The sequence below is a fragment of the Dysidea avara genome, chromosome 13 (assembly GCF_963678975.1).
Source record: "Dysidea avara chromosome 13, odDysAvar1.4, whole genome shotgun sequence".
Taxonomy (NCBI): domain Eukaryota; kingdom Metazoa; phylum Porifera; class Demospongiae; order Dictyoceratida; family Dysideidae; genus Dysidea; species Dysidea avara.
The window spans coordinates 3,134,398-3,146,699 of NC_089284.1; the positions used below are offsets into that span (position 1 = coordinate 3,134,398).

General features: G+C 39.6%; 2 protein-coding genes across 3 annotated transcripts; both read left to right on the forward strand.

Annotated features, from left to right (window-relative positions):
* Positions 1-37: 37 nt before the first annotated feature.
* On the forward strand, positions 38-4,047 carry LOC136242847 (uncharacterized). Of its 2 annotated transcripts, none has more exons than XM_066034340.1 (8): positions 38-1,112; positions 1,172-1,463; positions 1,516-1,809; positions 1,860-2,054; positions 2,280-2,555; positions 2,611-2,655; positions 2,709-2,821; positions 2,990-4,047. In XM_066034340.1, exons 1-8 carry the CDS (start codon positions 66-68, stop codon positions 3,998-4,000), a joined length of 3,273 nt encoding a protein of 1,090 aa, XP_065890412.1. In that variant the 5' UTR covers positions 38-65; the 3' UTR covers positions 4,001-4,047. The 2 variants fall into 2 exon arrangements, with proteins under 2 accessions (XP_065890412.1, XP_065890413.1); XM_066034341.1 differs by having other exon boundaries at positions 2,709-2,773.
* Positions 4,048-4,060: 13 nt separating this feature from the next.
* On the forward strand, positions 4,061-9,823 carry LOC136242864 (uncharacterized). The gene is made up of 12 exons (XM_066034354.1): positions 4,061-4,581; positions 4,915-5,126; positions 6,163-6,308; positions 6,829-6,952; positions 6,997-7,133; positions 7,180-7,207; positions 7,266-7,433; positions 7,482-7,555; positions 8,546-8,705; positions 8,852-9,006; positions 9,063-9,198; positions 9,255-9,823. The coding sequence occupies exons 1-12, from the start codon at positions 4,113-4,115 to the stop codon at positions 9,723-9,725; spliced, it is 2,280 nt and encodes a 759-aa protein (XP_065890426.1). The 5' UTR covers positions 4,061-4,112; the 3' UTR covers positions 9,726-9,823.
* Positions 9,824-12,302: the final 2,479 nt, after the last annotated feature.

Below are 12,302 nucleotides of genomic sequence, written 5' to 3' on the forward strand. Positions count from 1 at the left end.
AATTTGGGTACCTATATACGGAAGGGAAATACCCTTACAGTATCACGAGATCCGGCTAGAGAAAAATGGACGACTTGCCACAACCGTTACGGTCGTGCGTGCTAGAACAGGTGATTCTTGGAGAAGAAATCGGACGAGGAGCTCATGGAAGAATAATGGTAGCCACATGGGAAGGCACACCTGTAGCGGTGAAGGAGATTCATTCACTCTTCAACGAAGTGGCCAGCGATTTTGAGTTCAATGCCCTCAAGAAAAGCTTCTTGAAAGAATGCGAGCGAAGTAGTCAACTGCGTCATCCGAACATTGTACGATTTTTGGGGATATATTTGACCGGGGAAGCACCGATTCCAAGGCTTGTGATGGAACGACTGCAATGCGACTTAAATCACCTTTTGGAAAAGCACTCTGGAATACCAGAAGGGATCAAATACTCCATCCTCCATGGAGTGTCCCTGGGAATCAGGTTCCTTCACACTCGCGTTCCTTCTCCCATTATCCACAGAGACATATCCAGTAAGAACGTTCTTATCTCTAGCTCAATGGAAGGAAAAATCGCTGACCTTGGTACAGCGCGATTTGTTGATGATCGCAGGAAATCGCAAATGACTCGAGCTCCAGGCACTGCTGATTTTATGCCCCCTGAAGTTTTGACAGACCATCCCAGCTACAGTGTGTCTGTAGATGTGTTCTCCCTTGGCTGTGTTATGATCCACACCTTGTCACAACGGTGGCCTACTCCGTCACAAGCTGTTGTTCCAGATAAGGAAACTCGTGAGCTGAAGGCTGTATCAGAAATACAAAGACGTAACTCTTATGTAATGGGATTGCGTCACTTACCAAACACTGTGGGGAATTTAATCACCAAAAGTCTTTCAAACTATCCAGATGACAGACCAAGTATACAAGAGGTGACTGAACAATTGGCAGAAGTTAGGGCTCAGTTCAAACAGTCTCTACCAAGCACCATTCTAGATGCACACATGTCACTACAACACATCAGAGAGAAGTTTGAGAATGTATATGAAGAAATGGAAACTATCCGTTCTCACCTTTATCCCTCGTCACATGCAACAAAGTCACCACACAAAGTAACTCAAATAATTCCATCTCAGGTTTGTGCATAGTACAATTTGTTTTTTGTTTGTTTATAACTTTTTCTTGTTCTCTGTAGGTTAATTTAGACAATCCCAGCAGGCAGGAGCCTGGTCGATTACCAAGTATAAGTGAACATGCAACGATGGATCCTCTCCACAGTATGCCAACAACTACAAAGGATTTTCCCAGTCCAACACATTTCACTGGTCCGAAATCTGGTCCGACCAGCTTACCTGTATCTAATCCTACTGGGACTCAAGCAGAAGGCGAAAAGCAATTTCGGTCATTAGTGCCACCTAAACTTGGGACCCATTTAGAAAAGCGTTCAGCATCCGTTCCTGATGATAAATCATTACAAAAACCACAAGGTAAAGTCATAAACACAGTAAACTACACATCACATGTTTTGCCATGGACTAGACACTACTGATGATGGCAGACATGCTCAGGTTTATAGTGATGGTGATCAAGATGAAGTGTTTGATCATCAGGGTGACAGTCCTCAACTTGTCAGAGCCAGTCGTACAGTACCTGTAGTTACCACCAGCATTAGTGACATCGTGAAGCAAGATAACGCCCCTGCAGATGTACAAACTGTGCCTTCTATGTTAGCCGCACCCTCTACACCATTGCAGCCATCAATGTCTACCGTGTTAGCTGTGACCTCTACACCAATGCAGCCATCAACATCAGCACCTTCAACTGCTTCCACAGGTAAAAGCAAACTGTTAAAATACTCTTTTATGATGTGTGCTCAATTACAGTATCAGCCAGCGGTACAGCCAACACCACTCCAGTAGTGGCACCAACAGCGAACAATTCTACAACAGCAACTGGTGCATCAACCATGACAACAGCAGCAACAATGGCAAACACAACTGCAGCTGCAGCTGCAGGTGCAGAAAAAGTTAATCCATTTGGATCAGAGTCAATAGCAATAATGATGACAAAAAATGAAAGTGCGTATGTATGCAAGAGTTTGTATTGGCTGTCTGCGTACACTTCTGTGACAAGTAGCTACTACATGAAAATGTACATCTTGTCACTATGTGTACTTGTAGCTATCTATTGATCAGGCGCCGCCAACCCTATATTAGGTGCCTATAAGTACCTTGAAATATAGGGTCGGTGGCCCCAGACTAGCTACCCATGTTGTGCATGTACCTGGATTTTTGTTGATGTAGCAATGTGTCACCTCAAGGGAAAGTACACGATGATATTAGATAGTCTACCTATACCCTATGAGACAACACTGTTCAGCTTACAGCAACGTATCTCTGATGAGCAGATTGCCAACATTTTGAGTGGCAATGATGCCCGTGCTAGCAACCAGAAGATCCTCAACTGTCTCATTGAGCAAGTGACCTGTGAAGAGGACATATTGGACTTGTGCACAAGTCTGGCAAAGATTGAAAAAGCGCCACCACGTTTGATCCACATCATTGAACAGCTACGAAGAGGTACATACTGTACAACCAACGGTACATGCATTGAATCAAAGCTGTTTTTGTTTAGACACCATGAAAAGTTTACAAGCTAAATCCAGTACTGGCAGACAAAGTATGTCAATAAAGTCAAGTATCAAGGGCCTTGCTTTACCTTTTATTGTGTAGGAATTGGAGATGATGAGTCACAACTACAGAAAGGCAGCAAGGATAACATGAACTACTCTGAAATGGCAAGTGCTTGTTTGGCCACATCACGACACATTTCATCTTACCATAAGGTGCACAATATTAAATCACTCCCCAGTTTATAATTTGAACAAAAATGTGTTTGTGATTTGGCTAAAAATTCAACTTATTTACTCATTGATTTTTGTGCATATATGTGTATATACTTAGTACTTATTTGTGTGGTGATAACATATTACCTGAATATTTTCCCTCTGTAGAGATTGAAAGGCTGCTTCAAGGACTTTAAGATGAAATGGGAACAAGTAAATGATCTGACTGAGAAATGTATGTCTAGTTCTGTGGCAGAGTTAGACGGCAACGTATATGCTGTTCTTGAGAGCACATCAGCAAGATTTCTTAATGTCCGCATGTACAACTCAGTTGTGAATGAATGGACATCGCTGCCACCTCTGCAGTTTGGTGGGGCTAGTTTGGTCACCATACCCAACAAGAAGCAGCTTCTGGCCATTGGTGGCATCTACCACCCTGATAGCAACACTAGCGATATTAGCAAGAAGGCATACTTGTGGGATAACAAGTATGAGACTTGGCTTACTGTCTATCCAGACATGTCTACAGCTCGCTGCTACTGCTGCTGTGTAGGCTACAAGTCAATGGTTATTGTTGCTGGTGGTATAGCTCAGTATGAAGGAAATCGTACCACCGATACTGTGGAGGTGCTGTTTGCACACGAGACAAATCCTCGTGAATCTAACTGGAGCACGGTGAGAAGCATGCCGACATTGTTCTGCCAGTACATGGTACCCGTTATGGTCAATGATACCTTGTACATTGGAGCAGGGTTCAGAAAAGGACTGGGTTTCAACAACTTTAGTATTGTATCAGCGTCCATACCTGCCTTACTGGAGAGTACCACCCGTGACACAAATCCAGTTTGGAATCGGCTTCCTGAGCTTCCATACATTTCATTTTCCATTGCTGAATGTAATGGTCACTTAGTGGCCTTCGGTGGTGAACAAATAGATGTGACTGGCCAATTACGGATAGATGGGTTGCGTAAGATGTGTTCAGTCCCAGCGATCAGTGTTTACAAGCCAAGCTCCCGTGTATGGGAAGAGGTTGGGGACATTCCCCACTTTTATTCACTGGGATATGCAGTGCACTTGCAGGAGAACAAAATCATGTTTGTTGGAGGTTTTGCTGATCCATCATGTGTATCTGATGATGACTTGATGACCACTTGTTCTGTTGTCACAATCACCAGATAATTGTGTTTGTATTTCTGATTTTTTTATTAGGAAATTCAGTAAACTTTCGTGCACCATTATGCGGATTAATATTTTTATATGCGTTAAGAGTTAAAGCGCTAACCTCGTGATCATGGATGTAAAGAAATTAGTTTTAGCCGTTTTGTTCTTCGTTGATGTAGTTTTAGCACAGAACGGCCAATTAAAGCTCAGCATCTCCACCGATGGTACATTCAATGTCAGTATTGGCGGGAATGGATGGTTTCGCAGTGGTCCCGTGAAGGTACGCAACCAGGGGGCGTGGCTAAGCACTACTGATGGCTCTCTGATCCTCAACGGTTCCTATGGCAGTTCCTCCACGGATTATTTTGGCCACTACGATTATCTTTATTTTGAATATCACGATAAATCTGGAGAATTCCAATTCACTACTTTTGTAAAAGCCTATGATACGGTTAATGCCTTAGTGTTTGGACACAGATTTGTTAGTGGAGCTGAGATGGCTGCATTGCCCTCAGAGGATTATGTCATATCAAGTTTTCCTTCCATACGCCTAGATGAGCTATCACTACAACGTGGTTATGTAACCTATGACGGCAACAGTAAGTATACTAGTATAGTCCACATTGAGAACTGTATAATATAGTGAGAAATTATACGTGTGTGCAGTAAGCCAAAGTTTTGCACTCACATTAGAAGTCTTAAGTGTCCAAAACTTAAAGAGATGCATACATTCTCAAAAATTAAGTTTCAGTCTGTCAGATGTCAGCCGTAGCTAGATGTTAGCTAGATTTATAGCTAGCCACATCATCCTTGGAAAGTTTGGACATGTATTTCTGTATAGTATACATTTATGCACCAGACATTGCAACATTGGTATATTAATCTTAGAAGCATTTTCGAAACATTGACCTTTAACACATTATATCTTTTAGTGATGGAAAACATCCACGTTGGTCAGTGGCACACAAAGAGTTCTATCAAGACAGGAATGAGTGGGGGTCTACCTCTCACAATATTTGACAAAGCCATGGAGAATACTGTAGTGATCTCTCCATTTAGAGAGTTCATGGCAACCTCCAGTCATCTTGACACAAGTGTGGACCCATATGTTCTACAGTTGGGAGTGTTTGGAAAGGCTAACAAGGTATATACTAGAAGTACTGTAAATGAGTTAGTATATTGCATGACAATTGTGGGAGGAATAAAGGACTCCATCATTAATAACTTGCTAGGGGCGTATTTAGGGGAGAGAGACTCCCTTTGAAATTTGAACTACTTGTATAGGCTTGCTGCAGGAACACCAAACCATCATAATTTGGTTGCACAAATATACAAAATAATGGGAATAGAGCAGAGAGAACTTACTCAAAAAGGGTTTGAGAGAGTATGAACTTAACTACAAGGTTATTGAGATACACACTAATAGAGCAGTCAAAACTGACTACTCTAATAGAATATTCATAATGGATTGTAATTATTATAAATGCAAAACTAGGTTGAAACTTGAAAAATGTTTTGGGTTTTTAATTGGGGAATTGGATAATATATAATTATTTGGATCACTATACAGTACTCCTGACCAACCATAAATCATAATTGATAGGACTATGATATAAATAGTAGTTGTCAGTGGATTAATAACTCACTATCAAGTCTGGAAACCACCTTGCAGTTTTAACATACGTAACTTTACATCATTCAGCAACAACCCCACTAGATCATTTGGTTCACAAGACTTCTTCTAATTTAATTTGAACTTCTATTTCACAGACTAGAAAACCAATGATTCACACTAAAGGCTCTGTATTTCTTTTGAAACTAGCAGGTTTTAGCCTTCCAGATAGGACATGCTATATCATTGACATAATTTTTAAAGCTAATTTCATGACTGAAATTTAAAGCAAAAACTATAGACGTAGCTAGCTACTATAGTACTTATAGCAGCTATATGTAGTGATACAGTACTCCCTTGATTATCTGAACCTCTCTTTCCTGAACACTTGGTTAATGACTGCTCTATTAGAATATTTTGTCTAAGATGTACATTCTATTAGAATATTTGAACAGGGCTCCGTATTTAAATAAATGGACTTTGACTATCTGAACTTTTTGATTATCTGAACATGTCTTGGTCCCAAGGAGGTCAAATAATCAAAGGAACATTGTACTTTGTTTGACAGGTCCCAAAGAATTACAGTGTGGAGTTCATCATGGTGGGGGGAGACACTGTCACTAATACAATACAACAGTGGGGGCATATGATGAGGAGGTATTTTGGTAAAGATGACAGCTACAGGAAATCTGACTTCTCCATCAACTACCTCGGGTAGGTAATGATGCAGCACAGCTAAAGTATGAGAGTATTTGTGGGGCATACCGCCATACTGTAACTATAACTGCATAATTCATTATTTTTACATCATATTTGTTATAATTAGCTTGCAGTTCCATGTAACTTGTAAGCTTTACTATTGTATTGTGCAGCAGATTCTGTTTATCTTGTTTGGCTGATGATTCAGCACATTGTGATAGGTTCACATCTCCGACAGCTAATAAATACAGTGCACAAATCTATTCTAATAGAACAATCACATGCTGCTTCCTCTATGATAATAATCTAGCATATTGAAATACCTGTAAGTTAAAATTTAGCAGGACACCAAGTAATGTTTCTAGACTAGGCAGTTCATCTAGGTGGCATGCAGTTTTCGTCTAAACAGTTCTAACTTTTGTAATAATACTTTTTCTATAATTATATTGGTTGTACTACTACATGCCTTGAGTACATATTGTACACACCCAATGCTTGTTAACATGACTGATTAGCTACAACCTGTTATACACAGATATTGGACTGACAATGGAGCATGTTACTACTACACAACTGACAAGTTCTCCAATTATGAAGAGGCTTTACTGGCAGTGAAGAAACAGGCAGACAAAGAAGGAATTCCTTACCGATATCTTCAGGTTAGCTAAATGATGATGAAATGTAGTGTACATGGCACTAACAGATTGACTCCTGGTGGTACTACAAAGGAATAAGCAATGGAGTTAAAAACTGGACAGCCATGCCCAACATATTCCCTGATGGAATTTCTGGTCTCTCACAAAAGACTGGCTGGCCCATAGTGGCCCATAATAGATATTGGTAAGACATAAGTTGTGTATTACACTATTATATTTATGGTCAATAGGTCACCTGACACAGACTATGCCAAACAGGTACACATAGCATACAGCAGCTACTCTAAGCAATTACCTGTGTTTCTGTATTGCTTAGAATGGAGGAAAATTTGATTTTATCGTTGAAAAAAACACTATATCCCTTCCTACTAGTCAACAATTCTGGGACTACTTGTTCTCAGTATCACTTGAACAGGGATGGAACCTCATTGTGTATGAACAGGACTGGTTGCATACTGCTGTTGAGAACCTGCCAGCACTAGAGGTATGAATCTCTTCTTTGGTGTATGTGTTGGTTTACTATGAGCCTCAGAGTGATGTTAGTTTGGGAAGATCTTGGCTAATGGAGATGGGAAATGCTGCCCAAAATCATGACTTGACTATCCAGTGAGAACCTGTTCAATGTGGTTGTATATAGTAATCATTAGTGAGTATGCAAATTATAAAGGTACATGCATATGGTGAATATGTCACCTGCTGTATACACAAATGCTGTATTAAGTATTATAGTTCTTGTTGTCAGTGGAACTTTAATTGCAAAGAACTCTAATAGAGCAGTAACATATATATGTGTGAAAACCAGTCTTATCATCCAAGACAGGAAGTTTGTGATTTTTTTCACACAAACACAAAGCTTTATGAATGCACTATCAAATTTCACAATATCAGTCGACCAGAGTAAAGTGGTCTGCTTTTGCTAGCTGCTTTTTTCAAGCACAGTGGCTAACCATACAAGTGGTCTGGGGTCTTGATGGAGCCCTGGCCAACCAGGAGATGGCTGTGTGTGGCTGTACAGCTCCATGGTATTGAACAATGACCTGTGCTGTAAATTTCCTTTCATTTTAGCCAATTTTGAGCCCTGAATGGCCCATAACTTGGCCTAATTCATCCCAACATGTTTCTCTTCAATTTTTAAACAGTATCTTGCCTGCCTTCCAGATCCCCCGCCTCCCACCCCTTTTGGAGCTCACTTGATACAGCCAACCTTGATTTAAAAACTATCTAAAATGGCAGGAAACTTAGCTGTTAACTACTTCTTCAGTGGATGATCTAGAAGGCAATAAATTGTTGTAAAACATGTGAAAATTTGGTACACGTAGCTACCACCATTGGCAAGCTACAACACTCTGAATATTTAAAACCAGTGTTTCTCGATACTTTTAATGGGCGATAAGACCGGTTCTCCCAGCAACAGTCACATACAAAGAGAGAACTCTAATACACAAAAGAAATTGCTGCATCCCATGCACTGGATAGCTAGTAATTCAATCCAACAATTCCAGATTTGCAATCTACTATCACAACACAGTATGAACTACTGTATGCATAATATTTAGCTAATGATAGTGTGTATTCTCATAATGTACACATATATAGGTACTGTATGCCATGGACGCGGCATGTGATGCAAAGTGTTGAGATCCCCGTGGTAACACAGACCAGGATCAGTGATGACTACACCCCTAGTAATGGACAATGGATCATCGGTGACACCATCATTGTGGCCCATGCATTGGGCCTGGCTGCTTTCAAAGATGTAAGCTACCCACTGTGCATTCAGCTATAGATGCACAGAGAAACTAGTTTTTCGATCTAATATTCAATCAACCAGATGCCTGTGCTGTGCATGTATACAGTATATGGAGTAAAATGTGTAAATCATGTGTAATTGTAAATGTCCAGAACTTTCACACAATGAAGACAGAGAGTGGATGCCATAATAGGAATGATGAGTACTATCCTGAACTAGAGGCTACTGTGGCAGCTTTCTCTGGTGGACCAGTGGGTCCAAGTGATCGATATGATCTTTTTAACAAGACACTAATAATGGCAACATGGTATGTGATAATTATGTTGTAGGCTATTCAATAAATGCCTTACTTATATATATCAGCATGGAAGATGGTTTACTACTAAAGCCAACGCGTCCTGCAATGAGTGTGGACTCCACTTTTACACAGAGAGCATTTGGACAAGGAGGACCAAAGGGACAATTATGGGCTGGTTATACAATGCTCAAGGACTCGCTGGTTAGTGTGAGGGTATAGCATACATAACAGTATAAATACGTGATTTGCATTGCCAGATGTGGTACTTCATTTTGGCTGCTGACATCACACAAAAATACACACTGACAACAAAAGATCTACCAATGTTTAACAGTAACATCAAGACAGGTCTCATTTATCAAAGCCTAATAGGGAATGGAACTGTAACTTACATTAGTCGTTTTGATGTCAACAATACTCTTCAAGTTCCAGTGTGCAGCAGGAAGAACTTCCAGACTTGGACAGTAGCACCAATACCAGGGAAGAACAGTTGGGCTGTTCTTGGAGAGACATCAAAATTTATTAAAATGTCTGAGCAACGAGTCCTTGACCTGGCCATTGGTGGCATAATAATGATAAGGCTACGTGGAGCACCCCAAGAAGTGTTGACTATAGCAGTGATTGATACAGCCAAGGAGATTACAGTGAAAAATGTTGAATACTACAAGTGTACCATACCAGATAGGGGAGAGATCACCCTACATGTACCCATGGGAACATGCGAGTAGACTCTATTCAATAAGCTTTATGTTAACTGAAATACTATTGCTATACACTGTCTTATGTACAAATGTATAATTTTACTGTATGGTGGCAAGATACATTATATTTCAATAATTATACCTAGCTGTCTAAGCTGACCATGTATGGGCCTCGCATTTTGGGCTTAATTAAATGAGTGATCACATTAGACCAGCGTAAACTTCTCACTTGAAAAATCACTTGGTTATTTAATGAGGTAGACAGATTGTGAGGTATATATGAAACAAACTCATTAACCATTATCAAAGTTATCAATCTGATTACCTGGGAAATCATTTGGTGGAAAACCAGATGAAGATGGAAGGCATATACATAACAGTGGTGGATCCATACAAGGTTGAGATACTCTAATAGAGCAGTCAGTCAAAATATTCTAATAGAACAGTCACCACGTATAACAAGCTTTTATCTGTAGCACCATCCCATGACACACTTAGCTATATAGTCTGCTAGAATTTTTTTGCAAATTATATGTCATTCTGTCTCGCATTCTATATGACAATATATAACTGATCCTACAGCTCTATATAGATCAATGCAGGTCACTTAGAGAAAAGAAAGTTAGATTATTATTTACTATAGCTACACCATATATATATACAACTAAACCTTTCAGTCCTGAAACATAAGTTTCTGGGGGGGGGGCACACTGTTCCATATACCTACTTACCCTGGTGCACCCTCCTTGCCAAACCCCGGATCCGCCCTTGTATAAGTTGCTCTGGAAGGTATATATAGTTACACCTGCTCTACCTTAGTAGATATGGTGGAAAGGTATCCCACTTTGATTCATTCATCTATAAGTCCCAAAGTTGTATGGGCTTGTTTTTGTTTATCATGTTTTTTTTTGATTAGTCATTACCTACCTGCCACCATTAAATTCATTTATTTTGTTTTTTGTTGCAACTCACTGAACTTGTTTGCTGTTCTAAAGCTTGTGGCCTGATGTTCTGTTTGGTATAGAGCAGACAAATATAGCATGAAAACTGAAGCACACACCTGTATATGTATATGGTTATAAGACATGTATAACTCAAGCTGCTAAAGGGTGGGTCACAGGTATGAGAGGAATACAGCAAGATTGCTACTGCATGTAGGACACACATTCATTCAACCACACCAGAAAACAGTTACCACTGCATGCTTTTTGAACATGCCCCTTTTTACCGTCAACCATGTCACTACTGCATGGAACTTCTGACACTTGTTTTTATGAATTAAATTTAGTGAAAATGGTATAGCTATAGCTAAGAGGAATGGTACAGTTAATTTCATGCCACAACTTTGCCAAGTAGGATTTGTAAACCTTCACCACATAAAATGTCAAGCAGGCAAGCAGCATCATAAGGTTTTTTATGTTATTGCATGAACTATACCTACGTATTATAGCAGAATGGATTATCTGTATAAATGCATGATACACACTATATACTATACAAATATAGAGACCCAAGGGCGGATTTAGGGGAGGGGCTGCCCCCCTCCAAACTTTTACTATGTGCAAGCTAGGAAGCTTCTAGAAGTTGCAGTATAGATCAATTGCATATTATACGTATGCATGGGCAATGAAAAGATGGAAAGAGAAGGGAAAATGGCTAATATTTACTTAAGATTACTAAGAGGGGTTCAAACTATACTTTTGGTGTGGGACTTAACCTAAAAGCTGCTAAAAATCGAAATACTCTAATAGAACAGTCAATTACACTAATAGAACATCCATCATAACGTTTTTTACAAGAAGTTGCCAGTGTTTTCTTGACCTGTGCACTGCTATCTTACCATTGCTCCAAACATCCTGCCATATACTAATCACTTTCTGAGAGCAACTTCTGTCAAATAGTTTAATTATAGTGGGTATTTTCAGTTGTTGCTACATTGATGCTTGGGTTAACATGTTTAAGTTAACAGTTAATTTCTTAGCATGTATACAGTTAACAAGGCTGTAGCATCTGAGAACTGTTTGTTTTTGCTTTATCAGTACCAAAGTTCCATGCTGCATTTATCTGAATCTAGCATCAATTGAAGCTAATAAAATTTAATGTCATACAGGGTTTGCACTCCCAAACCCCTTTAAGCTCAATTTTATAAGTTCAAATGATACCACAGCATTTACACTGTCACGCTATAAGGGGGTTAGTTGTGGCCAAAAACTAGTTGTATATGTAAGTGACTTTCGACTCAGGTTGTAAAAAAATTAATATGGTGATGGGGCCATATAGTTGAAAAAGTCAGCCACAGAAGAGTCTGTGGATATACTACAAAGTTGAAGTAATTTTTGTGTGCATTTTAAATCTCTACAGTGACCTTAAGATCCAATCCTGTGTATGTCTTTGACAATCCACTATTATGTATTGCCTTATAATCCAATAGCATTTAAAGGTGTAGTTTTGTTTTTCTAAAATTGCTTACAACTAAACTCATCCATCTTGCACCCCCACAATCTTTCAGTACAATAGAGTATTTGGTTAAAAATAGCTTCCAGATTCAACCTTGTGATAACTACATTCCAAAATTTCCAGAGGAAGCATCACCCCAGACCCCCT

Bases quoted from the DNA above. Each gene is read 5' to 3' on its own strand.
- LOC136242847 (XM_066034340.1), top strand. From the start codon at position 66: ATGGACGACTTGCCACAACCGTTACGGTCGTGCGTGCTAGAACAGGTG. The intron at 2,055-2,279 runs GTGCGTATGTAT...TTGTTGATGTAG, and splicing joins AATGATGACAAAAAATGAAA to CAATGTGTCACCTCAAGGGA. The intron at 2,822-2,989 runs GTGCACAATATT...TTCCCTCTGTAG, and splicing joins ACATTTCATCTTACCATAAG to AGATTGAAAGGCTGCTTCAA.
- LOC136242864 (XM_066034354.1), top strand. From the start codon at position 4,113: ATGGATGTAAAGAAATTAGTTTTAGCCGTTTTGTTCTTCGTTGATGTA. The intron at 4,582-4,914 runs GTAAGTATACTA...TATATCTTTTAG, and splicing joins TGTAACCTATGACGGCAACA to TGATGGAAAACATCCACGTT. The intron at 8,706-8,851 runs GTAAGCTACCCA...GTAAATGTCCAG, and splicing joins GCCTGGCTGCTTTCAAAGAT to AACTTTCACACAATGAAGAC.